Source organism: Amblyraja radiata, chromosome 8 (assembly GCF_010909765.2).
Source record: "Amblyraja radiata isolate CabotCenter1 chromosome 8, sAmbRad1.1.pri, whole genome shotgun sequence".
Taxonomy (NCBI): Eukaryota; Metazoa; Chordata; class Chondrichthyes; order Rajiformes; family Rajidae; genus Amblyraja; species Amblyraja radiata.
This window is the reverse complement of record NC_045963.1, coordinates 54328766-54356451: the sequence shown is the minus strand read 5'-3', so window position 1 is coordinate 54356451 and position 27686 is coordinate 54328766. Positions and strand designations below refer to the sequence as shown.

General features: G+C 45.6%; 1 protein-coding gene across 3 annotated transcripts in view; it reads left to right on the top strand.

Moving 5' to 3' along the window:
• The window catches only part of fam120b (family with sequence similarity 120B), an 86405-nt gene that overhangs the window by 33101 nt on the left and 25618 nt on the right, over positions 1-27686 (top strand). For all 3 annotated transcript variants that reach the window (XM_033025914.1, XM_033025913.1, XM_033025912.1), the window contains exons 4-6: positions 9097-9210; positions 9593-9768; positions 17393-17485. In XM_033025914.1, coding sequence (XP_032881805.1) covers positions 9097-9210; positions 9593-9768; positions 17393-17485 — 383 coding nt within the window. The remainder of the gene's footprint in view (positions 1-9096; positions 9211-9592; positions 9769-17392; positions 17486-27686) is intronic.

Below are 27686 nucleotides of genomic sequence, written 5' to 3'. Positions count from 1 at the left end.
TTTCAGCAGCTCGGTAGTTAATAAATTAATCCCTCTCCCCAAAAAAAACTCACCCACTAATTTAAAATCACTGCATTTGAGGTTCTTGATTTAAATCTTTTTATTTGAATTTCATAGCAATTTGCATACATACAATGATAACATACAGTGACAGTCCAGGCATAATTGTGCAACAGTATGTAGGCGACCCTCAAAGCCCTTACCCTTACCCACCTTCAACCCACCCGAATCAGGTCGGAACCAAACGGGGACAAACAACACTCACATACGTACACATCCACACAAATATGGTAAGATAAACGAAACAAAAAGTACTAAAAAAAAAAAAAAAAAAAAAAAGGGGGGGGGGGGGGGTCACTATTAACAGTAAATAAGTAAGTAATTAAATAAATAAGTGTGGGGAGGGGGAGGGGTTAAGGGGAGAGCAGCTGCAGCAGAGCAGAACAATGGTGGAGAGCACTCAGTCCTCTTCCGAGTCCAGGGACAAGTTGAGAGAGTTAACAAGTTCCAAGAAAGGGTTCCATGTATCTAGGAATGTCTTGGTAGAGCCTTTGAGAGAGAACCTAAGTTTTTCAAGCTGTAAATTGTAAAGCACCTCCTTAATCCAGCGGGCGTGTGTCGGGGGACAGGTGAGCCTCCAGTTAAGCAAGATCAGTCTCCGGGCTAACAAGGTTGTAAAAGCTAGAACCCGTTTCACCGCAACAGAGAGGTTGGTGTTGGGAGGGGTACCGAAAATGGCTGACAGTGGGTTTGGAGGAATAGTCTGGCCGTAGGCTCTGCTTATCAAGTCGAAAGCACTCCTCCAAAAGGCTGCTAGCTTAGGGCAAGACCAAAACATACGGCTATGGTTGGCAGGAGATTGATTACATCTGTTGCAGGTGTCCCTAACAGCGGGGTAAATTCTAGATAATCTTGCATTTGTGTAGTGGACTTTATGAAGGACTTTGCATTGGATTAGACCATGACGGGCACATATGGAGGAAGAATGGATCAAATCCAAGGCAGAGTCCCATTGCTGGTCTGTTAGTTTCGTATTCAGCTCACGCTCCCACGCAGCTTTTAATGAGGTATGAGGTTTCAATATAACCGACCCTAACAAGTTATACAAACAGAGATGCATTTCTTCCGGTTGGGATCTAGAGCTAAGATGGGGGAAATGGGGGAATGTCTTCTTCACAAAATCCCTAATCTGGAAAAAACGAAAAAGGTGGGAATTTGGGAGGCTATAGTTGGACGAGAGCTCCGCAAAAGACGAAAAGATGCCATCCTTGTATAGGTTTTTAATACTACTGATACCGTTGCTATGCCAGGTTTTGAACGCGTGGTCTGTACTTGAAGGTTTAAAGATGTGGTTTTTAAGCAGTGGGGTCAAGATGGAAGGGCCTTGTAAACCGAAGTTTTTCCTGAGTTGACTCCATATCTTGAGCGAGAGGGACGCAATTGGGCCTGCACCCACATATGTTATAGGAAGGGGGAGTTGGGAGCATAGGACAGACCGCAACGGGAGATGTGAACTCGCCTTTTCCATGTATACCCAGGTCGGTAGGTGGTCGCAATCATCATTCATCCAATACAGGAGTTTTTGCAAGTTAGCTGCACAATAGTATCGCCTAAAGTCAGGAAGTGCCAAACCGGCGTCACTCTTAGGAGACTGTAGTATCGCCTTTCGGATTCTAGTCGGTTTGCTACCCCATAAAAATTTAGATATTGTCCTTTCTAATTTATCTAAAAGAGATTTAGTGATAAGTATAGGGACGTGCTGGAAAATATACAGGAATTTGGGTAGGACGACCATCTTGAGCAGATTTATCCGGCCCACGAGGGATAGCGATAAAACTGACCAGCGGTCAAAATCTCTTTCAGCTTTCTCAACCAGAGGCAGAAAGTTTGTGCGTAACATATCAGATAAGGGTGTTGTGATAAAGACGCCGAGCTAGCGAAACCCGTCATCTGCCCATTAGCCAATGAGGTAATGGGTGAAAGCTCACTCTTTTGGTAGTAAAGCTTATAAGCAGAAAACACACACACACACACACACACACACACACACACACACACACACACACACACACACACACACACACACACACACACACACACACACACACACACACACACACACACACACACACCACACACACACACACACACACACACACACACACACACACACACACACACACACACACACACACACACACCACACACACACACACACACACACACACACACACACACACACACACACACACACACACACACACACACACACACACACACACACACACACACACACACACACACACACACACACACACACACACACACACACACACACACACACACACACACACACACACACACACACACACACCACACACACACACACACACACACACACACACACACACACACACACACACACACACACACACACACACACACACACACACACACACACACACACACACACTCTCTTGTATTATTAATTCGCTCCTTATCCCCAGCCCCATCCACTCACGCATAGCCCCCACTGCGCAGGCGCGGCTAGAGAGGGGGGTGGGTGAAGGGGGTAGAGAGGGGAGGGGGATAGAGTTTGAGAGGAAGGTTGGGGGCGTGCGGCATCACAGGGCTGCTTCCCAAACGCAATACTCCATCACCCACCCATAGGTCCCAATACTCGCCACTCCCTAGAGAGGGAGGGGGGCAGAGAGAGAGGGGGGGTCAGAGAGTGAAGGGGGCAGAGAGGGAGGGAGGGGGGGCAGAGAGGGAGGGAGGGGGGCAGAGAGGGAGGGAGGGCGGGGCAGAGTGGGGGGGGCAGAGAGGGAGGGGGAGGCAGAGAGGGAGGGAGGGGGAGGCAGAGAGGGAGGGAGGGGGAGGCAGAGAGGGAGGGAGGGGGAGGCAGAGAGGGAGGGAGGGAGGGGGGGCAGAGAGGGAGGAAGGGGGGCAGAGAGGGAGGGAGGGGGGGAGGGAGCAGAGAGGGAGGGGGGGCAGAAGGGAGGGGGGGCAGAGAGGGAGGGGTGGGCAGAGAGGGGGGGGCAGAGAGGGAGAGGGGGGGCAGAGAGGGAGGGAGGGGGGGCAGAGAGGGAGGGAGGGGGGGCAGAGAGGGAGGGAGGGGGGCCAGAGAGGGAGGGAAGAGAGGGAGGGAGGGGGGGGCCAGAGCGGGAGGGGGGGCAAGAGGGGGGGGGCAGAGAGGGAGGGTGGGCAGAGAGGGGGGGGGGGCAGAGAGGGGGGGGCAGAGAGGGGGGGGGCAGAGAGGGGGGGGCAGAGAGGGGGGGGGCAGAGAGGGGGGGGGCCAGCAGAGGGAGGGGGGGCCAGAGAGGGAGGGGGGCAGAGAGGGAGGGGGGGGCAGAGAGGGAGGGGGGGGGCAGAGAGGGAGGGGGGGGCAGAGAGGGAGGGGGGGCAGAGGGGAGGGGGGGCAGCGAGGAGGGGGGGCAGAGAGAGAGGGGGGGCAGAGAGAGAGGGGGGGCAGAGAGAGAGGGGGGGCCAGAGAGAGAGGGGGGGCAGAGAGAGAGGGGGGGCAGAGAGAGAGGGGGGGCAGCGAGAGAGGAGGGGCGGCAAGAGAGAGGGGGGGCAGAGAGAGAGAGTGGGTGGGCCAGAGAGAGAGGCGGGGGCAGTAGAGAGAGGGGGGCAGAGAGAGAGGGGGGGCAGATGAGAGGAGGGGGGCACGAGAGAGAGGGGCCGTGCAGAGACGAGAGCGTGCGGTTCTGGCAAGAGAGAGAGAGGGGGCAGAGAGAGAGGGGGGGCAGAGAGAGAGGGGGGGCAGAGAGAGAGGGGGGGCAGAGAGAGAGGGGGGGGAGAGAGAGAGGGGGTGGTGCAGAGAGAGAGAGGGGGCAGAGAGAGGGGGGGCAGAGAGAGGGGGGGCAGAGAGAGGGGGGGCAGAGAGAGAGGGGGGGCAGAGAGAGAGGGGGGGCAGAGAGGGAGGGGGGGGCAGAGAGGGAGGGGGGGGGCAGAGAGGGAGGGGGGGGCAGAGAGGGAGGGGGGGGCAGAGAGGGAGGGGGGGCAAGAGAGGGAGGGGGGCAAGAGAGGGAGGGGGGGCAGAGAGGGAGGGGGGGCAGAGAGGGAGGGGGGGGCAGAGAGGGAGGGGGGGGCAGAGAGGGAGGGGGGGGCAGAGAGGGAGGGGGGGGGCAGAGAGGGAGGGGGGGCAGAGAGGGAGGGGGCAGAGTCACCGGGCGGCAGGGCCGAGCGAGGCCGTGGGCTCCGGGCGAGCGTCGACCCCAGGACCGAGGACCGCGAGTTCGGCGGCTCCAGTACAGGGCCCAACTTCATCTCTGGGCTCTTTCTTTCTGCATCTTTTGAATAACAGGGGGGGTTGGGGGGGGGGGGGGGGGGGGGGGGGGAGGTTACGTCACTCAAAGCACGTGGATGGTTCTGTGCGTGAGGCGGCGCCCAGCCGACCCATTGTGACGTCATCAGCAAGAGCTGCTCGTTTAAATTCAAAGTCTTTTGATATTTTTTAACATTTTCAGTAATGTCGAGAAATGAAGCATGACATTTTCAGATAAGGTGATTTTGGACTCGTCGGGAAAAATGTCAACCGGAATATGTAAATATTTAATCCGTTTTTTTTGGCGAAAATGTAAAAACACATCTACACACGTACAAGATCAGACTTTTAATAAGTATATGATATGATTTCCCATCCTACAAGAATGGATAACCTCTCATTTCTCCTCACATGGACAAATATTATATTTTTGCCCAGCGACCCAATATATCTTTGCAGATACATGTCTTCACACGCTATCTTTGCCTCTTCAGCAGACATGGGAATTTTTTAAGACGGTTCCCGACCTGATATGTCACTCTGTCCATTTCCCTCCACAGATGCTCCCTGACTTCCTCCAGTGGTTTATTTTTTATTATGCTCAAATGTTATACTCAACTGCTTCATCAAATTCATCAGTATAGATTGTAAATAGCTGCCCTAGCACTAATGCCCGAGACATCTAACTTTTTCCCCTACCAACCCAAAGATGATCCAATTATCCTTACTCTCAGTTCTAATTGTCGATCCATGCTAAAGTATTACCCTCAAACCCATGAACCCGCATCTATTACTAACCTTTTGTGAGACGCCTTTCTGGATATCTTTTTGAAATGTAAATGCATAATATCCACTTTATCTACTCTGCTAGAACACTTTATCTCACCGTCTCCATCACAGGACTATTGACCGACATCTACGACAAACCCACTGACTCCCATAGCTACAGTGCCCTCCAAATTCAGATTTTAATAAAGGCAATTTTAATACATTTTGGTTTCACCATGTTGAAATTACAGCAGTGTTTATACAAAGTGCCCCCCATTTCAGGGCACCATAATGTTTGGGACACAGCAATGTCATGTAAATGAAAGTATTCATATTTAATGTTTTGTTGCATATCCTTGATATGCAATGACTGCTTGAAGTCTGTGATTCATGGACATCACCAGTTGCTGGGTGTCTTCTCTGGTGATGCTCTGCCAGGCCTGTATTGCAGCCATCTTTAGCTTATGCTTGTTTCGGGGGCTAGCCCCCTTCAGTTTTCTCTTCAGCATATAAAAGGCATGCTCAATTGGGTTCAGATCGCGTGATTGACTTGGCCACTCAAGAATTTACTATTTTTGTCTTTGAAAAACTCCTTTGTTGCTTTAGCAGTAAGTTTGGGATCATTCTCATTGGGATCACCAGGCAGTCACGGTGGCGCAACGGTCGAGTTGCTGCCTTACAGCGAATGCAGCGCCGGAGACCCGGGTTCGATCCCGATTACGGGTGCTGTCTGTACGGAGTTTTTTACGTTCTCCCCTTGACTTGCATGGGTTTTTTTCCGAGATCTTCGGTTTCCTCCCACATTCCAAAGACATACAGGTTTGAGGGTTAATTGGCTTGGTAAATGTAAAAATTGTCCCTGGTGGGTGTAGGATAGTGTTAATGAGCCGGGGTCGCTGGTCGGCACGGTCCTGGTGGGCCGAAGGGCCTGTTTCCGTGCTGTATCTCTAAATTGTCTTGCTGTAGAATGAACCGTGGGCCAATGAGTTTTGAGACATTTGTTTGAACTTGAGCAGATAGGATGTGTCTATACACTTCGGAATTCATTATGCTACTCCCATCAGCAGTTGTATCATCAATGAAGATAAGTGAGCCAGTACCTTCAGCAGCCATACATGCCCAAGCCATAACATCCCCACCACCGTGTTTCACAGATGAGGTGGTATGCTTTGGATCTTGGGCAGTTCCTTCTCTCCTCCATACTTTGCTCTTGCCATCACTCTGATATGTTAATCTTCGTCTCATCTGTCCACAAGACCCATTTCCAGAATTGTGGTTGCTTTTTTAAGTACTTCTTGGCAAACCGTAACCTTCCCACCCCATTTTTGCGGCTAACCAGTGGTTTACATCTTGCAGTGTAGCCTCTGTATTTCTGTTCATGAAGTCTTCTGCGGACAATGGTCATTGACAAATCCACAAATCCAGTTTTTTCTGATCTGTCTGACAGGTGTTTGGGGATTTTTCTTTATTATAGAGAGAATTCTTCCATCATCAGCTGTGGAGGTCTTTTTTGGCCTGCCAGTCCCTTTGCGATTAGTAAGCTCACCGGTGCTCTCTTTCTTCTTAATGTTTCAAACAGTTGATTTTGGTAAGTCTAAGTTTTGGCTGATGTCTCTAACAGTATTATTTTTGTTTCTCAGTCCAATAATGGTTTCTTTGACTTTCATTGGCAGAACTTTGGTCCTCATGTTAATAAACAGCAATACAAGTTTCCAAATGTGATGGAAACACTGGAGGAAAGACTAGGTGCTTAGAGCTCTCTTATACCTGCATTAAGGAGGCAATTAAACACAGCTGAGCAAATACAAACACCTGTGAAGCCATGTGTCCAAAACATTATGGTGCCCTGAAATAAGGGGACTATGTATAAACACTGCTGTAATTTCTACATGGTGAAACCAAATTGTATAAAAATGACCTTTATTAAAATCTAACAATGTGCACTTTAACCACATGTGACTTTTTTCTATTACAAATCTCAAACTGTGTAGTACAGAGGCAAATAAATAAACGATGGGTCTTCGTCCCAGACATTATGGAGGGCATTGTATCTAGACTACACTTTAGGAAACGGGGGTTCCCATCTTCCATTATAGATGAGACTCTCACTGGGGTCTCCTCGATATCCCACAGCTCCACTCTTGCTCCCCATTCGTAACAAGGAGAGTCCTCCTTATCCTCGCCTTCCACCCCATCAGCCGTCACATACAGCATATAATCCTCCAACATTTTTGCCACCTCCAACGGGATCCCACTACTGGCCACATCCTCCCATCGCCACCCCTTTCTGTTTTCCGCAGAGACCTTTCCCTCCCCAACTCCCTGGTCAACTCGTCCCTTCCCTCCCCAGGTACTTTCCCCTGCAACCGCAGGAGATGCAACACCTGTCCCTTTACCTCCACCCTCGACTCCATCCAAGGACCCCGACTGTCTTTACAGGTGAGGCAGAGGTTCACTTGCACCTCCTTTAACCTCATCTACTGTATCCGCTGTTCCAGGTGTCAACTGTACATCGACGAGTTCAAGCGCAGGATCGGCGATCGTTTCGCTTAACATCTCCGCTTAGTCCGCCTTAACCTACCTGATATCCCGGTTGCTCAGCACTAACTCCCCCCTCCCATTCCCAATCTGACCTTTCTATCCCGGGCCTCCTCCATTGTCAGAGTGAGGCCCAGCACAAATTGGAGAAACAGCACCTCATATTTCACTTGGGTAGCTTACACCTCAGCGGTATGAGCATTGACTTCTCTAACTTTAAATAGCCCTTGCTTTCCCTCTCTCTCCACCCCCTCCCCCTTCCCAGTTCTCCCACCAGTCTTACTGTCACCAACTACATTCTATCTCTGTCCCGCGCACTCCCCTGACATCAGTCTGAAGAAGGGTCTCGACCCGAAACGGCACCCATTCCTTCTCTCCAGAGATGCTGCCTGTCCTGCCGAGTTACTCCAGCATTTAGTGTCTACCTTCGATTTAAACCAGCATCTGTAGTTCTTTCCTACACACTTTATCTTCTCTGCTAACTGCTAAATTAATTGAACATAATTTCCCTTTCATTAAACCATACATCATGTTACTATGGTTTTCTAAGTGCTCTTACCACTCACTGCCTTGATAATGGATTCCTGCATTTCCCAACACTGGATAATAAAATAATAACCATGTAGCTCACTTATTTGTTTCCTTCTTCATTCTCAATGAACTATTATAAAAACAATGATTAACTATGCTTCTCCATGTTGAGGTCATGGACTTTGTTAAAGGTATGGATCATTGTGCATGGGGCACCTTAAAGACATTGTAGGCGTTGGGCATATCACAGGTGCAACAAACCCACACGTATTTTCACTCTAGTTCAGTTTAGGCTGTAAAATAGTGATTAGCCTAAACTAACTACTAAACAGTGGTTAAGAATGCTGGAAAAATCGAAGGTAGATAAAAAGGCTGGAGAAATTCAGCGGGTGAGGCAGCATCCATGGAGCGAAGGAATAGGTGATGTTTCGGGTTGAGACGTCTGAAGAAAGGTCTCGACCCGAAACGTCACCTATTCCTTCACTCCATGGATGCTGCTTCACCCGCTGAGTTTCTCCAGCATTTTTATCTACTAAATAGTGGTTAGTGTTTCCTAACTTAGCTTCCTCTCTTATCAACTCACTACCTTAACCAGAGCCACCCAGGAACTTCCAAAAGATTGTCATTCTAATACAGTTTCATGTTAATGACACAAGACAGAAAGATATTGCTGGCCTATTTTTAAATAGCACCAGAGTGGGACTGCATGAACACCACAAAGAGCTGGCAAATGGAAGATGACTAAATGGAAGCCTTTTGTCTTGTATAATTCAATGATGAATAGATAGGTACTGTTATTTTTTATTTAATATGCAGTTTTATTGATATACGCTGATAGAAGAAGTGGATGCTATGGATTGATCAAAGAATGAAAAATCCTGGTGGATTTAAATGACTTATCAGTCTGCAAAATGTTATTCACTGTCTGTAGGTCGGCTGAAAGAGGACATTCTGCTCAGTTGATAATCTTGTTTGAAATTCTTTATGTCTAGATGCCCAGCCGGATTCTGCCAGATTGTATCCTACGGTGAAGGAGTGGTTTGTGTATCCAGGGAACCTACTCCAGCAGCCAGATCTTGTACTAGCTTTGCCACCAGAACTACCAGGTACTTCGACTGTCTGTGTTTTAACCAATTTAGCAAAAAAATAAAAACAGCCCAAATTAGTTACAACACCTTAAGTGTCTCCAGGATGACATTGCTGCACTGTACAACCAACAAAGTACCTTCGAACTGGGATCACTATTGTATGAAAATGTGGCAGCCAGATTACATAAAGCAAGATCCTATAAATACCTCTGAGACATATGATCAGTTATTTCCTTTTTGCTATGATATTGATTGAATCCATCAATGAGAACTAGACCTGTTATATTGACATTGCCTGCAGAATTTGGAGCAGTGCTCCTCAATGGAAACAAGCCACTTGAGTAGGAAAATGTTCACTGAAGACTTTAGTATCAATAATAAATCAAATCCTTATTTGCAGGAGGAATTCCAGATTTACAAACCTTATGGCTAACAGAAGGACCCGCAGTAGAGAAGTTACGTTACCGGATGTTTCTCGCATGTTTTGGCTTACAAGATTTTGTTCAGGAGTTTCTTCATCTGGAGCTTCCCTCGACTGCAGTTGTTTGCTGCCTGCTGCTCTATATGACGCTGCAGGTAAGGAGAAGAATTGCTTGTTTCAGTCATGGCAATAATGCCATGAAAACCTCGTGTTTAAGAGATTGCGTGTTTACCACTCATAAAAGTGAAGTATTTTAGTCACTGAAAGTAAATGTTAATATAATTATAAATTATTTGAATATGATTTCAAAATAGAAGTGAATATTCTAGAATTCCACTTAAAAGCAGAAATTAATTATTTCAATGTGTAAATTATGGTCCTGGTCCTAATCCAGAAGTGTAAAGGAAATATTTTGACTACGTTCTTAAAGTGGCCAACAGCTTTTTTTCTGTGTTCTTTTTCTGATTGCTACTGCCCATACATCCTATATATATCAAATCATATACTGCTTAATATTTTTGCAGATAGGAAAATGATTGTATTGAATTCAGAAGAACCGGAGAAGGCAATTTATCCTCATGAGCCTACTCCACCAATATGACCCTCCGCTTTGATCGAACACCCTTTGAAGACTTCTTGCTGTTTATGTATTTAGAAATTAATTGCCATACATCTTAAGAATATTTAGTAACTTAGTCTTCACTGCGTGCTGTGAATTCTGCAGGATCCAGATATACAAATCTTGTGGTGGTAAAAGGGTCAACAGTTGAGGAACTGCGTTCCCTTTGAGTGAAGACATTTCTCCTGACCCAAATGTCTAACCTTGTATTCAGAGGCTGTGACACCTGGTTCCACCCACCCCACCTTGTAAACACACTCCCATTATCTTACTAGTCAGACCCTGCCAGAAGAATGTATATTTTAATGAGATAGAAACATAGAAAATAGGTGCAGGAGTAGGCCATTCGGCCCGTCGAGCCTGCGCCGTCATTCAATATGATCATGGCTGATCATCCAACTCAGTATCCTGTACCTGCCTTCTCTCCATACCCCCTGATCCCATTAGCCACATCTAACTCCCTCTTAAAAATAGCCAATGAACTGGCATCAACTACTTTCCGTGGCAGAGAATTCCACAGATTCACCACTCTGTGAAAAAAAATGTTCTCATCTCGGTCCTAAAAGACTTCCCCCTTATCTTTAAACTGTGACCCCTTGTTCTGGACTTCCCCAACATCGGGAACAATCTTCCTGCATCTAGCCTGTCCAACCCCTTAAGAATTTTGTAAGTTTCTATAAGATCCCCCCTCAATCTTCTAAATTCTAGCGAGTACAAGCCGAGACTGGATACAGTCTTCATATGAAAGTCCTGCCATCCCAGGAATCAGTCTGGTGAACCTTCTCTGTACTCCCTCTATGGCAAGAATGTCTTTCCTCAGATTAGGAGACCAAAACTGTACGCAATACTCCAGGTGTGGTCTCACCAAGGCCCTGTACAACTGCAGTAGAACCTCCATGCTCCTATACTCAAATCCTTTTGCTATTAAGGGCCAACATACCATTCGCTTTCTTCAATGCCTGCTGCACCTGCATGCCTACTTTCAATGACTGGTGTACCATGACACCCAGGTCTCGTTGCATCTCCCTTTTTTCTAATTGACCACCATTCAGATAATAGTCTACTTTCCTGTTCTTGCCACCAAAGTGGATAACCTCACATTTATCCACATTATACTGCATCTGCCATGCATTTGCCCACTTACCCAACCTATCCAAGTCACCTTGTAGCCTCCTAGCATCCTCCTCACAGCTAACAGTGCCCCCCAGCTTCGTGTCATCCGCAAATTTGGAGATGTTGCATTCAATTCCATCGTACAAATCATTAATATATATTGTAAATAGCTGGGGTCCCAGCACTGAGCCTTGCGGTACCCCACTAGTCACTGCCTGCCATTCTGAAAAGGACCCGTTTACTCCTACTCTTTGCTTCCTGTCTGCCAGCCAGTTCTCTATCCACATCAATACTGAACCCCCAATACAGTGTGCTTTAAGTTTGCATACAAATCTCTTATGTGGGACCTTGTCGAAAGCCTTCTGGAAGTCCAGATACACCACATCCACTGGTTCTCCCCTATCCACGCTACTAGTTACATCCTCGAAAAATTCTATAAGATTCGTCAGACATGATTTACCTTTCATAAATCCATGCTGACTTTGTCCAATGATTTCACCACTTTCCAAATGTGCTGCTATCCCATCTTTAATAACTGACTCTAGCATTTTCCCCACTACCGATGTTAGACTAACTGGTCTGTAATTCCCCGTTTTCTCTCTCCCTCCCTTTTTAAAAAGTGGGGTTACATTAGCTACCCTCCAATCCTCAGGAACTACTCCAGAATCTAAAGAGTTTTGAAAAATTATCACTAATGCATGCACTATTTCTGGGGCTACTTCCTTAAGCACTCTGGGATGCAGCCTATCTGGCCCTGGGGATTTATCGGCCTTTAATCCACTCGATTTACCTAACACCACTTCCTGACTAAACTGGATTTCACTCAGTTCCTCCATCTCATTTGACCCCCGGTCCCCTGCTATTTCTAGCAGATTATTTATGTCTTCCTTAGTGAATTCAATTGGTCTGCCATGTCCTTGTTCCCCATGATCAATTCACCTGTTTCTGATTGCAAGGGACCCACATTTGTTTTAACTAATCTTTTTCTCTGCACATATCTATAAAAGCTTTTGCAGTCAGTTTTTATGTTCCCTGCCAGTTTTCTTTCATAATCTATTTTCCCTTTCCTAATTAAGCCCTTTGTCCTCCTCTGATGGACTCTGAATTTCTCCAAGTCCTCTGGTAGGCTGCTTTTTCTGGCTAATTTGTATGCTACATCTTTTGTTTTGATACTATCCCTGATTTCCCTTGTTATCCACGGATGCACTACCTTGCATGATTTATTCTTTTGCCAAACTGGGATGAACAATTGTTGTAGTTCATCCATGCGGTCTTTAAATGCCTTCCATTGCATATCTACCGTCAACCCTTTAAGAATCAATTGCCAATCTATCTTGGCCAATTCACATCTCATACCCTGCCACGCACAACAAGACTGCTAACTAACACTTCCTCATTACTCAATACCCAGTCTAGAATAGCCTGCTCTCTCGTTGGTTCCTCTACATGTTGCTTTAGAAAACTATCCCGCATACATTCCAAGAAATCCTCTTCCTCAGCACCCTTGCCAATTTGATTCACCCAATCTATATGTAGATTTAAGTCACCCATTATAACTGTTTTACCTTTGTTGCACACATTTTTAATTTCCTGTTTAATGCCATCCTCAACTCCACTACTACTGTTAGGTGGCATGTACACTAGCATTTTCTGCCCCTTAGTGTTTTGCAGCTCTAACCATATCGATTCCACATCCTCCAAGCTAATGTCCTTCCTTTCTATTGCGTTAATCTCCTCTCTAACCAGCAACGCTACCCCACCTCCTTTTCCTTTCTGTCTATCCCTCCTGAATATTGAATATCCCTGGATGTTCAGCTCCCAGCCTTGGTCACCCTGGAGCCATGTCTCCGTGATCCCAACTATATCATATTCATTAATAACTATCTGCACATTCAACTCTTCCACCTTATTACGAATGCTCCTTGCATTGAGACACAAAGCCTTCAGGCTTGTTTTTACAACACTCTTACCCCTTATACAATTATGTTGAAAAGTGGCCCTTTTTGATTTTTGCCCTGGATTTGTCTGCCTGCCACTTTTACTTTTCACCTTGCTACCTATTGCTTCTACCCTCATTTTATACCCCTCTGCTCATGCTCCCATCCCCCTGCCACATTAGTTTAAATCCTCCCCGACAGCACTAGCAAACACTCCCCCAAGGACATTGGTTCCATTCCAGCCCAGGTGCAGACCGTCCTATTTGTACTGGTCCCACTTCCCCCAGAACTGGTTCTAATGCCCTAGAAATTTGAATCCCTCCCCCTTGCACCATTTTTCAAGCCACATATTCATCTGAAATATCTTCCTATTTCTACTCTGACTAGCACGTGGCACTGGTAGTAATTCAGAGATTATTACCTTTGAGGTCCTACTTTTAAGTTTATCCCCTAGCTCCCTAAATTAACCTTGTAGGACCTCATCCTGTTTTTTACCTATATCGATGGTGCCAATGACAACTGGCTGTTCACCCTCCCCCTCCAGAATGTTCTGCAGCCGCTCAGAGACATCCCTGACCCTTGCACCAGGGAGGCAACATACCATCCCGAAGTCTCGTATGCGGCCGCAGAAACGCCTATCTATTCCCCTTACAATTGAATCCCCTATTACTATAGCCCTTCCACTCTTTTTCCTCCCCTCCTGTGCCGCAGTGCCACCCACGGTGCCCTGAACGTGTCCCCTGATGAGCCATCTCCCCCAACAGTATCCAAAATGGTATATCTGTTTAGGAGGGATATGACCGCAGGGGACTCCTGCACGACCTGCCTACTGTTACGCTGGCTAGTGGCCACCCATTCCCTTTCTGTCCGCTTAACTTTTACCTGCGGTGTGGCCAACTCACTGTACGTGCTATTCATGACTCTCTCAGCAGCGTGGATGCTCCATTATGAATGCAACCGCAGCTCCAACCGTTCAATGCGGTCTGCCAGGAGCTGCAGCTGGACACACTTCCTGCACACGTAGTCACCAGGGACACCGACAATATCCCTGATCTCCCACATATTGCAGGATGAGCAATCCACAGGGCCGATCTCAACTCACATGGCTTACCCCCAAATTAAATCAACTCACTCCCACTATAAAAATCTTAATCCTTTAAACTGTACCTTTACTAAAAAGCACTGAACCCTTAACTCACTGAACCCTTAACTAAAAAGTACGAACAGAAAGCAGAAATATTGGGGTTACTCCCAATCAGCTGCTTCCTCTAGTCCGCTTCGACCAATCAGCGGCTTCCTGCAGACCACTTCTTTTGAAGTGTGATGGAACGTTGCAGAGTGGGCGCTCCAACCGCTCCTGGGCTTCTGTGGAACAAAGCCCCGCGCTCGATTTTTAAACTTACCGCCCGAACGCTGCACCAGCCGCTCCAAGGCCTCGGTGGAACAAAGCCCCGCGCTCGATTTTTAAACTTACCACCCGGACGCTGCACCACCCGCTCCAACCGCTCCTGGGCTTCTGTGGAACAAAGCCCCGCGCTCGATTTTTAAACTTACCGCCCGAACGCTGCACCAGCCGCTCCAAGGCCTCTGTGGAACAAAGCCCCGCGCTCGATTTTTAAACTTACCGCCCGCACGCTGCACTAGCCGCTCCAACCGCTTCTAGGCCTCTCTCCTCATATTCATCTAAGCTGTGGAGAATACAGGCCGAGTCAACCTAATTGATCCTCATGTAATAGTACTGCTATCTTGGGCATCAGGCCAGTAAACATTTGTTACACTCCGCAATGGCAGATATACAGTGCATTCAAAAAGTATTCAGACCCCTTCACTTTTCCCACATTTTGTTACGATACAGCCTTATTCTAAAATGGATTAAATTTTTTTTTTTTAAATCATCAATCTACACACAATACCCCATAATAAAAAAGCAAAAACAGGTGTTTAGAAATTTTTGCAAAGTAATTAAAAAGAAATAACTGAAATATCACATTTACATAAGTATTCAGTCCCTTTACTCAGTAATTTGGTGAGGTACCTTTGGCAGCGATTGCAGCCTCAGGTCTTCTTGGGTATGACGCTACAAGCTTAGCACGCCTGTTTTTGGGTAATTTCTTCCATTCTTCTCTGCAGATCCTTTCAAGCTCTGTCAGGTTGGATGGGGAGCGTCGATGCACAGCTATTTTCAGGTCCCTCTAGAGATGTTCGCTCAGGTTCAAGTCCGGGCTCTGGCTGGGCCACTCAAGGACATTCACAGACTTGTCACAAAGCCACTCCTGCATTGTATTGGCTGTGTGCTTAAGGTCATTGTCCTGTTGGAAGGTGAACCACCGCCCAAGTCTGAGGTCCTGAACGCTCTGGAGCAGGTTTTCATCAAGGATCTCTCTGTACTTTGCTCCGTTCATCTTTCCCACGATCCTGACTAATCTCCCAGTTCCTACCGCTGAAAAACATCCTCACAGCATGATGCCGCCACCACCATGCTACACTGTAGGTATGGTATTGGCCAGGTGTTGAGCGGTGCCTGGTTTTTTCCAGACATGACACTTGGCAATCAGGCCAAAGAGTTCAATCTTGGTTTCATCAGACCAGAGAATCTTGTTTAGGTGCCTTTTGGCAAACTCCAAGTGGGCTGTCATGTGTCTTTTACTGAGGAGTTACTTCCATCTGGCCACTCTACCATGAAAGCCTGATTGGTGGAGTGCTGCAGATATTGTTGTTCTTTTGGAAGGTTCTCCCATTTCCACAGAGGAACTCTGGAACTCTGTCAGAGTGACCATCGAGTTCTTGGTCACCTACCTGACCAAGGCCCTTCTCCCCCGATTGCTCAGTTTGGCCGGGCGGCCAGCTCTATGAAGAGTTCTGGTGGTTCCAAAGTTCTTCCATTTAAGAATGACAGAGGCCATTGTACTCTTCGGGACCTGCAATGCTGCAGACATTGTTTTATACCCTTCCCCAGATCTGTGTCTCGACAAAATCCTGTCTCAGAGGTCTATGGACAATTCCTTCATCTTCATGGCTTGGTTTTTGCTCTGACATACACTGTAAACTGTAAACTGTGGGACCTTATATAGACAGGTGTGTGCCTTTCCAAATCATGTCCAATCAATTTAATTTACCACTGGTGGACTCCAATCAAGTTGTAGAAACATCTCCAGGATAATCAATGGAAACAGAATGAACCTAAGCCCAATTTTGAGTGTCAGAGCAAAGGGTCTGAATACATATGTAAATGTGATATTTCAGTTATTTCTTTTTAATTACTTTGCAAACATTTCTAAACACCTGTTTTTGTTTTTTTATTATGGGGTATTGTGTGTAGATTGATGATAAAAAAAATGTTTAATCCATTTTAGAATAAGGCTGTAACGTAACAAAATGTGGAAAAAATGAAGGGGTCTGAATACTTTCTGAATGCATTGTATATCTTTTCTTTGGTAAGGACTCACAGTATGTATTGTGTTGCATACAATCCTCTAAATGTGGTCTCATTAAGGACCTGTAGAATAGTTGTAAGACATTATCGGTCCTGTACTCAAATCCTCATGAGTGCAGTCCAATATACCATTCCGGCTGCCTTATCTGCTTGCTGCACTTGCCTGTTTACTGTCACTAACTGCTGTACTGGTACCCAGAACCACTTTTGTATAATTTTTTTAATCATTTAAATAGTACTCTAAATTACCGTTTTGCTAAAACCATTCACATATTCACATAAAAATATTCACAGCTTGAACCAGACATTTTGGTCCAGTCACTCAATCTATCTAAATTACCTTGAATCTGCTCAGGCACGCAGATACACCGTGAAAATGAGCAGGCAATTTTAATGGGATTTTAGTCATTTAAATAAAAGGAGGAAATCCCGAAATGATTTGGGGACAGAGTTGTAAATGCAATCGATAACTATATCAGGACTAAACATGTTCGGGGAAGCCACAGGAGGTAGTGTAGATCTTGATGTTATGTGCATCAGTTAGTCTGCAGGAAATGAAGACCATGGCACCTTTTGGAAAGTATAACATAGAATGCTTGAGATCAAAATAATCTTGTGGTAGATTGGAGAAGGTCTGTGGCGCCAGAGCTTTAAATGTATTTCATTGTTTGTTACAGGTCACCACGTTATGTGTGGAGGACCTAGATGCATATTTGGCTCAAGTTGTATGTATCCGTGATAAGCCAGCTGACCATCTCGCTCAAATACAGGTATGTATTGCATACAGTCTCCCGCTCGACCCTGATTCTTTTTATTTTGCCCGTCCTAATTTTTACAGCACAAAATCGATGTTATCATCCATTGAATAATTAATTCTATCTCTATACTCACTTTGGAATTGAGAGCCAGAGGTTATAGGTTTAAGGTGAGTGGGGAAGGAGTTAATAGGAACTTGAGGGGTAACTTTTACACAAAGGGTGGTGGGTATATGAGACGAACTGCCGGAGGACGTAGTTAAGACAGGTACTTTCCCAATTAGTATTATGGGTAAAACAGATGAACTTGGAGCTTTGATTAGTTGCTAGAAGTATGATGTTATTGTCATTACCAGATGTGATCGCAAGAGGGACAGGACTGGCAGATCAACATTCTAGAGTTTTGATTTTTCAGACGTGATAGAGAAGGAGGGAAAAGTGGTGGAGGAGTTGCATTACTGTTCAGGGAGAATGTCACAGTAGGACTTGCAAGGTGGCCCGCCATTCTCTCTCAGCATGATAACCAGGGGTGGACCATGGTTGGCTTTCATACATCAAAGGAAGAAAATTATGGTTAATCATAATTTATTTTGCAGTGAGATTGCAGTCTATGTTGCATTAGGCCTATCTGGAGGCTACATTTGCAGGGCTATTGGAACGGAGCAGGCATTGCGACCAATTGAGTTGCTCTTTTCATGAAATGGCAAGAGGCTGGAGGGACAGAAACATCACCTCCTCTGTGTGCTTTTATGATGTGACATAAGTATATGGATAGGATGTAGTCTCCACCACCATTATGAAGGATTAGCTGGAAGTATATAAGGTGTAATAGACAGTACAAGAGTGTTGCAAAATGCGAGGATACTTTGTGAATCAGCCACTTGGTCACAAGCATTCGTTCAGCACACTTTCTAAATGCCTTTGTGGTTAGTAGTGTTTGAGTCAAGAAACCATGCTTCAGCTGTCATTGCTAATCATTAAGTAAAGTGCTGTTACTGGAATTTTGAAAATGCAGGAGCTGCTTCTTGTGGGTTTGCTAACCTGTTTGAGGCTGGACAGTCTAAGATATCTTCTTCAATGATATGGGGATCCAAAATAATCTTACTGGCTTCAAACTAGATGTCAATCATCTGAGAACCTCCCTCCCCCCCCCCCGTCCCACTCCCACTCCTACTTCCACTCACCAAATATCCTAATCCTCTGAAGGGAGCGATCAAAATCATTAGATTTTGTGATTATGTATATTTTTGTTTTAAATAATGTAAGGATCTCTTTCCCTCTGTGAAAAGGTTACCCCACAGTATATAGGTTTAAGAATGCTCTGAAAAGGATTTTTTGTCACCTAGAAATTGTGCAAAAAAATCTGAATCCATTTGAAAAGTGTATGGATGAACCTACATGGTTTCAGACCAAGAGTTAAGAAATAGGACTAGGCATGAAGATTAGGTCTTTAGAAGTGTTTCGACCTGAAACGTCACCTATTCCTTTTGTCCAGAGATACTGCCAGACCTGCTGAGTTACTCTAGCATTTTGTGCCTATCTCAATCAATCAGTTTTATTCGTCACATTGCACATAAAGTGCAAGTGAAATGAATTTGTAAGGATGTAAGGAATTTGTAAGGATCTTATGATTGGGCAAGATAGCTGTCAGCCAGCATCAAATGACTTCCTGTGTGGATAGGTTCTGATGATGATAAAGGGAAATTAGATGTAACTGCTGGCAGAATGTTGCAAGCAAATGGCTACGTTCTGGCTCCATCCTACAGTTTAAAAGCTTTTAACATTACACAAATGAAGTGCTAAGCTTCTGTCTACTTATATGAGAGACCGTTAACAGGGAGAAAAGTTGTTTTGTGAACATGGGTGTTTTAAGGTGTAACTACAAAAATTGGTTAATTATCCAGAACTTCCAAGGCACACGCCAGGCCTTTCTGAAGCCTGCAATAATGAGTGAAGTTTCTGTTGTAAGGCAGCTGAGCTTTGACTCCTGGCTTTTTTTGCATAGTGTGTTATGGGCAATCACTGCAGCACGCACGACTCAATATGACACGTGGAAAGTTTGCCTCCAGAGGATTCTCGTTGCTGGAGTGAGGACGGATGAACAGTGAATGCTGTACATCTATCACCCATACCAAATACGGCAGTGAAATAGTAAAGTAAAGTGTGAAACCTGCCAGTGAAATATGCTATAAGGACTTAGCACTTCATTTGTGTAATGTTAATGTCATCTAATTTTCATTCCCCATCCTTTACGGTGATTTAACTGGCTCATTTTAGAATTGGAAATGTAAATTTTACTCCCCCACCCCCACTTCAGTTCAAGCAAAAGCGAACCCTTTCATTAACAACATTTGCCCCATGCAATCCTTCATTTGAACTGCACACATTCCATCGTGCTAGAGTGGGTAATTTATAATGAGGACATCATGCTGTTTGGGGAAGTGGTTCTCATTAAAATCTGACAGTGGCTCGACAGATCTGGATACACCAGAGCTTGTTTTTGTTAGTACCTGTAAAACTTGACCCCTCCCCCAAATCATTTTAAAACAAATAATCTGCAAACCAGTATGACAGTATTACCAGTTAAATGTCCGGTGAATGTTTAAGGAGGCTTGTGCAGCACGGGGTGAGGCTGACAGTTAGTCAATTGGACAGTATCAGATTGCTCTTTGGAACTAGCCGGTGTCAGCAGCGGCAGGTGCTGCCTGAGGGAGGGCCTGGCCTGCAGCAAACTGGGAGCGGTCCGTGCACCTGCCTGTCATCTGCCGCGGTTCCTGCGCACCTGTTGGGTCCTGGGGAGGAGGTGGGGGTCCTATTGTTGCACGTGGTCTGGAATGCAGCAACACAAAAATGTCTTGCATCTGCCGCCAGTGTGCATCTGTCGGTCATCATTGCATGTGATGAAGATGGACCAATGTTTCCAACAAGTGCGTTTGCTCAGTTAACTTGCGTACATTGTGAGCTATGGGCAGAGGGAATGATAAGGACTGACGTGTACAGTTGTACGTGAATAAAGAGACAGATACTGGAGTGGTAGTAGAGAGACATAGAGGAGGCATGAACATACAGATGCGTGTGTTTGTGGAGAGGGTGAAGGAGAATTATTTGAGAGGCAGATGTTCAGGAATGAGGAGAACGAGGGTGAGATACAGGAGCAGAGATAAGATGGACAGATTTGCTGGAGAGGGATATCAGTAGTCAAGTGTGCTCATTTGTCATATGTACTGGATATGAACCAGAACAATACAATGTTTACTTGCTGTAGTTTTACAGGCATGTTGCTTGCAACAATAACAGCAATAAATGTACATTAAATTATCAGTTATTTTAAGTAAAATATCTTTAATCGGACGTTACTGGACTGAACGTTACTCCCTTGACCATGTATCTGCACTGTGGATGGCTCGATTGTGATTATGTATTGTCTTTCCACTGACTGGTTAGTACACAACAAAAGCTTTTCACTGTACCTCAGCACACGTGACAATAAACAAAACTTCAAACTAAATTGGACCATGATAGTGCAAAAGGCAAAGGACATAGCGTAACTGTAGTAGCGCAAAGAACGAAGTGACACAGTTGAGTTGAGGTAGAATTGTGGCTGGGGTTGTGCAGCATTATTCAAGTACCAGATGATTGACGGGAAGAAGCTGTGCTTGAACCTGGAGGTAGTGGTTCTCAAGTTCCTGTACATTCTTCCTGATAGAAGCAGTGAGAAAAAAGCATGGCCATAATGCCCCTACAACACACCATCCAACAGGGCTGCCACTGAAGGGATCAGCAGCTGGCAGGAAATTGCACCCGCCCTCTCTAAATCCATTCATCTGAACACAGGGACAGACACATACCTTTGTCTGTGAGGGGAGACATGCAGGTACAGTCTAACAACGGGTACAGATGTCGAAGTAGAGAAATTCTGTGACTAGAAATACAAACAATGTGTAGTGGCCATTTGGCTTGTTTTGTGTGTCATTAATTATGGCATGTGTCTTTAAATTTTAGACTGCCCGTTATTATGTGGGTGGGATTCATGACGTATTCTAGAGCGTGTTTGGAGCTAAGTTTCTTGCGCAGAAGCTTAGTTTTTGGTTTAGTTTTCTAACCTTTAAAGGAGTTTTCTAACCTTTAAAGCGATATGCTGGAGTTCGATGAAGATTAAAGTGTACGTTGGAGTGTAAGGTTGGATGTACCTTACTGTTTTTCATCAACAATAACCAATCTATTAATCAATAGACTGTGTTATGAAGATTTATCTGTGAAGAAGCTCTGAAGGTCTCTGACGGAGAGCTCACATGCATATTACGACATTCTCCTTAATCATGTAGTCCACTTAGTGACTAGAGGGAGTAATCTCGCGGCCGATATAAAAATCTGCCGCTACACAATGCAGAGAGAGGGAGAGATACTGATATAGGAACTGTTAAACAGAAGACCCATGGCGGTTCACTGAGGCTCAAATGACAATAAATGGTATTGTATTGGTATTGTATTGTATTGTATGAACATATACTTTTCTAACTTCTGGTAACCCTTGCATGTGATCTTTCAGCAGATCTGAGCTTCTTTGGTTAGCACAGTGGTGCAGTAAATAGTGCTGCTGCTTTGCAGCTCCTGCAACACATTTGATTTTGAACTCCAGTTCTGTCTGGGTGGAGTTTGCATGTTCTCATGACTTTAAGTACATGTGATTTTTTTTCTATTAAAAATGTCAAACTGTGGAGTTCAGAGGCAAATAAATAAATGATGGGTCTTTGTCCCAAACATTATGAAGGGCACTGTATGTTCCTAATCCCACCCATGTAATTTGAGCACCTGTTTTTAGTGATAAGATTAGATTAGATTAGATATAATTTATTGCCACACAGCCAGGCTGGTGGAAATTTGGGTTGTCTGCAGTGATACAATAATAAAGAACACACAACCACAATAAAACTGTAACACAAACATCCACCACAGCATTCATCACTGTGGTGGAAGGCACAAAATTTGGCCAGTCCTCCTCCATTTCCCCCCCGTGGTCAGGACCAGAGTCCAGAGTCAGTCCAGGATCGGCTCTTCCTCACCGGAGACCGCGGCTTTAAGTTGTTGTAGGCCGCAGACCGGCGGTCAAGATTTAAGTCCCCGCCGCAGCCAGAAGCACCGTAGACTGCAGGGCCGGCGGTCGAAGCTCCCCTCCAGGGGTGATGGTAAATCCATGCCGGACCCGCGGTAGAAGTCGGCCGCGGGCCGGCAGTGATGGCTTCTTCTTCCCCCGGATCCCCCACGAGGGATCCCGGGCTGTATACGCCGCACCAGCTGGAACTCTGCAGACCGCGACTTCAGGCTGCGACTTCAGGCTGCCGGCTGCCCCGGGCCAGCGAAACGGAGCGCTCCCCTCCAGCGAGCCCCAGCGAGGGCTCACCCGCTCCACGCCGAGAGTCCACGCTGCGCCCGCCGCTGAAGCCCCGGGCGCGTCTCCGGGAAAGGCCGCGTCGATCCTTGATGTTAGGCCACGGGGGAGGCGACCTGGAAAAACTCGCCTCTCCGTGGAGGAGGCGACCAAAGCGGTTCCCCCCTTACCCCCCCCCCCACACCACCCCCCACACAAAACACACAAAGAAACATTAAATACAGACTTTAAAACATACTAAAAAAAATTAAAAAAGTTGAAAAACTGACGATTCCGGTTATCAAATTGTCCGAAGGACATGATAATATAGAATTTCTGTCTATCTTGTCTGCACACCTCTTTGAAAGCTGCATAATTAGTCTGACTCTTTCTCTTGCCTTCCCTGTTCCTGCAAATGTTTCTCCTTTTGTTTATCCAATTCTCTCTTGAAAGATACTATTGAATGGCTGTCCACCACCCTAAGTCTTTTTTTGTAGGGACTCAAAAAAAAGAATCCTCATCTTCCCTTTGATTCTTTTGTTTAAAACTGGTTACACGCCCACAGTCAGTGGAAACTTTTATTCCTGGTGTTCTTCATAACTTCAAACCTTCAGAACTATTAAATCTCTTCGATGTGCCAGTAGAGTTTGTTATCTGTATTTGAAAAGCCAAAGACTGCAGATGCTGTTACCTGTATTGTTTACTCTAAACATTGGCAACAGCAGGGTCCTGCCAGGCCATCTGATAAGCTCTAAACTTAGGAATGCAGGTTATTCGAATATCACTGTACCTTAATTGGTACACGTGACATTAAAAGACCTTTGAAGCCTTTGATTACAAAATGAACTTCTTTTGGTTACTTCCATTTGGAACTTCCATTTGCCAGATCAATTTGACAACTGAAAATACGTAGCATAAATATGAATGAGGATTATTTACCATGAAGCATTGAATCAAGTGGGCTGCAACCGGTTTCTCCACCTCTTATTACGCCCATGTAGATGATTTTAAATCCAGATTTGAGGATGTAGTTGAGACAGGTACTAGGTTTAGGTCTATTATTGTCATGTGTGCCAAGGTACAGTGAAACACTTTGTTTTGAATGCTATCCAAACAGATCAGATAAACCATACATAAATACAATAAAGTCAAACTCAAATTTAATAGGCAGAGCAAGGGGGAAAGATATGGAGTGCAGAATATAGTTCTCAACATTGTGGTGCATGAGTTCCATAGACAAAGACCATTGTCCGCAATGGGGTAGAGGTGAATCGGACAACTTATGGAAGTGTGCACCACCAGCTCTTCCTCAGTCTGGTCATTCAAATTTTCAAGCTTCTGTACTTTCTGCTGGATGGGATCAGGGAGAAGAAGGAATGAATGGGGTAGGACAAGTCTTTGATTACATTGGCTACTTTTCTGAGGTAGCACAAAATGTAGATGGAGTCAATGTTGGAAAGTCTGATCTGTGTTTTAAAAGGGGCCACATCCACAAATCTCTTCAATTTCTTGAGGTATTGGGCAGAGCTTTTCCCAAACTGAGCTGTGATGCAGCCCAACAGTATGCTTTCTATGGTGCATATGTACTTGTTTGTAAGACTCATTGGAGACATGCCAAACTTCCTCAATCTCTTCAGGAAGTAGAGGCAAGTTGTATGTCATATCAATGTGGTTGGTCCACAACAGATCATTGGTAATATTAATGCTATGGAACTTAAAGCTCTCAACCATTTCCACTTTGTAACCACTGATACTGATTGGGGCATGTACTCCACCATGCTTTCTGTCAATAATTATTGTTTGTGGTTCTGCACACCACAGAGGTGTCATCTGCCAACTTGTAGATGGAATTACAGCTGAATTAGGCCATACAGTCGTGAGTGTATAGGGAGTATAGGTGACTGAGAATACGCCGCCTCCAACGGGATCGCTGCCTCCAACGGGATGCCAACACTACTCAGATCTTCCCATCTCCACCCCTTTCCGCCTTCTGCAGATACCGTTCCCTCTGCAACTCACTGGTTAACTCATCCCTTCCCGCCCAAACCACCTTATCCCCAGGTACCTTCCCCAGCAATTGTAGAAGATGCAACACCTGTTCTTATACCTCCTCCCTCGACTCTGTCCAGGGACCTCGACAGTCATTTCAGGTTAGGAAGAGGTTCACTTGCACCTCCCCCAACCTCATCCACTGTATCCGTTGTTCAAGATGTGGAGCCTTATACATCGGCGAAACCAAACGTAGACTGGGTGATTGTTTCGTTGAACACTTTCGCTCTGTTTGCCTGAACCTACCTGATCCGCCGGTTGGTAAACATTTTAGTTCTCCTTCATATTCCCACACTGACCTTTCTGTCCTAGGTCTCCTCCATTGTCAGAGTGAGGCTAAATGCAAATTGGATGAACAGCATCTTATATTTTGCTTGGGCAGCTTACAGCCCAGTGGTATGAGTGTTGATATCTCTAACTTCAAGTAACCCCTGCATTCCCTCACTCTCTATCCTCCCCCACCTAAGTTGCACCAGCTTCTCATTTTCACCCAACAAACAGCTAACAATGGCCTTTTCCCTTTATCATCATTACTTTTTTGCATATCTTTCATTCATTGTTCTTTATCTCGCTGTCGTGTTCTATATGGTTATATGGTTATACCTCTCGTTTCCCTTTCCCTTGACTTCAGTCTGAAGAAGGGCCTCGACCCGAAACGTAACCCATTCCTTCTCTCCAGAGATGCTGCCTGTCCCACTGAGTTACTCCAGCTTTTTGTGTCTATCTTCGGTTTAAACCAGTATCTGCTGTTCCTTTCTACACATCTTTGTGGGGCATTGGTATTGAGAATTATTGAGAAGAGGTGTTGTCACTTACCCTCACTGATTGAGGTCTGTGGGTCAGAAAGTCGAGGATTCAGTGGCACAGGATGAAGCTGACTCCTAGTTTCAGAAGTTTGGAGATGAGTTTGGGTGGGATTATGGTGTTGAAGGCAGAGCTATGATCGATAGATAGGAGTCTAATGTAGGAGTCCTTGTTGGTTAGGTGTTCCAGAGATAGGTTCAGGGTGAGGGTGATGGTGTTTGCTGTGGACTTGTTGCGATGGTAAGCAAACTGCATCGCAAACTGCATCAAGGTTGGATGGGAGGCTGGAGTTAATGTGCGCCATCACCAGTCTCTTAAAGCACTTCATGATGATGGATGTCAGAGCCACTGGACATTAGTCATTAAGGCAAGCTACCTTACCTTTCTTCGGCAACAGGGTGATAGTAATTTTTTGATGCATTTAGGGACCTCAGAATAGAGTAGTGAGATTTTAAAGAGGTCTGTGAATACCTCTGCCAGCTGATCCACACAGCTCCAGAGGACGCGGCCAAGATCTCCATCAAGACCAGTTGCTTTCCACAGATTCATTCTCAGGAAGGCCAATCTTGCATCTGCCACGGTAACCATTGATACAGGCACACCCAAGATTGGCACACAGGGTGCTCTGGTCTGAACCTACTACTGTATCTCTTTATTTAACAGTGGATTGTCACCTTGTCGTGGTGGAGAAGCTTGTGTGGTCCTGAGATCCTGAGAGCGATGCCGTCTGGAGCTTTGCTCCTGGTAGGGCCACCATGGCGGTAAGGGGGGGGGGGGGGTCCCTGACAAAGAGTAATCCAAACAAGACCACAATGTGGAACAGACGGAGGATGATGGCTGACTTAGTGGAGTGTCACAACGGCCGGGAAGATGGATGAAGGCTGCAGCAGAAAAGGGTCCCTGGTTGTCCTGGACTCTATGCCACTGTATCCTGACCCAGATCTGTCAAGGCCGTGTGGTGGCTGTCTGTGCACCACGTTAAACAAAGTCACGCACAGGCGTCCACCATATAGGGAATCCACCCTAATGACCCTATGGAGTGACCGCCAATGATTTAACAGAATAATTATACTTTTGAATGTCTTTTCCAATCTCTTCCTGGGATTCTCTATCCCATTGGAACAACTGAGCTCCTTCACTCATTATTAGTTTCATTCTAGTCAATTTGGAAGAATTCCAATAAATCATAGAAGTAATCTTGCAGATGTATCCTGATAGTTAAAGGATTAGGAATAGTACATTTAGAACATTGTTTTACATTATGAGAGAAGAAGAGGGATTCACAGTTAGTTAGTTAGTTAGTTTAACACTAATATCTGACAGTTGACCTCAAGTCAGTGGATGGAATGGCCTTCTAGACAGGAAAGTGGAGGTGAGGGGCTTGGAGTAATTTAAGATCATCAGTTTGATGCTGCAAATTATGTTCAGAATCTTTCTGAAAGTATGATTGAAGATAGTTAGAAAGGCTTCCCATATCTACATTTATTTTGTGATTTGAACACTCATAATGTTAAGCTGTTTCTTTCACTTCAAGGAACCTTATTTTTAATGGAGTAAAATGACCAAAAGCACGTCAACTATTTAGATCAGCATTTCTTAACTTTTTTACCCGCGGAACCCTTGAAATGATTTTCATGTCTCAAGGAACCCCTGAGTTGGGGGATTCCGGGCCCACCTCTATTTTGAGATCGCAATTTTGACTTGCGTCACAACAGGGACCCGTCAGCCGCGCCTGCACAGTTGGAGGAGGATTGCCGGGCCGGGTTCGTCATTTTAACATCCAGCGTTGTGTATAGGTGAGTGGTACTGGGGGGATATTACGTTGGGGGAGAGGGACCCAACGGGTTCACGCTTGTTCTAGTTCAGGGATGTCAAACTCATTTTAGGTCACGGGCTGGATTGGGCAAAATGCGACTTCATGCGGGTTGGATCAGTCGTGCATGTGTGAACGTACGCGCGCAAGTTCCTACAACTTTCGTTGCCTTCGTTTTTTCA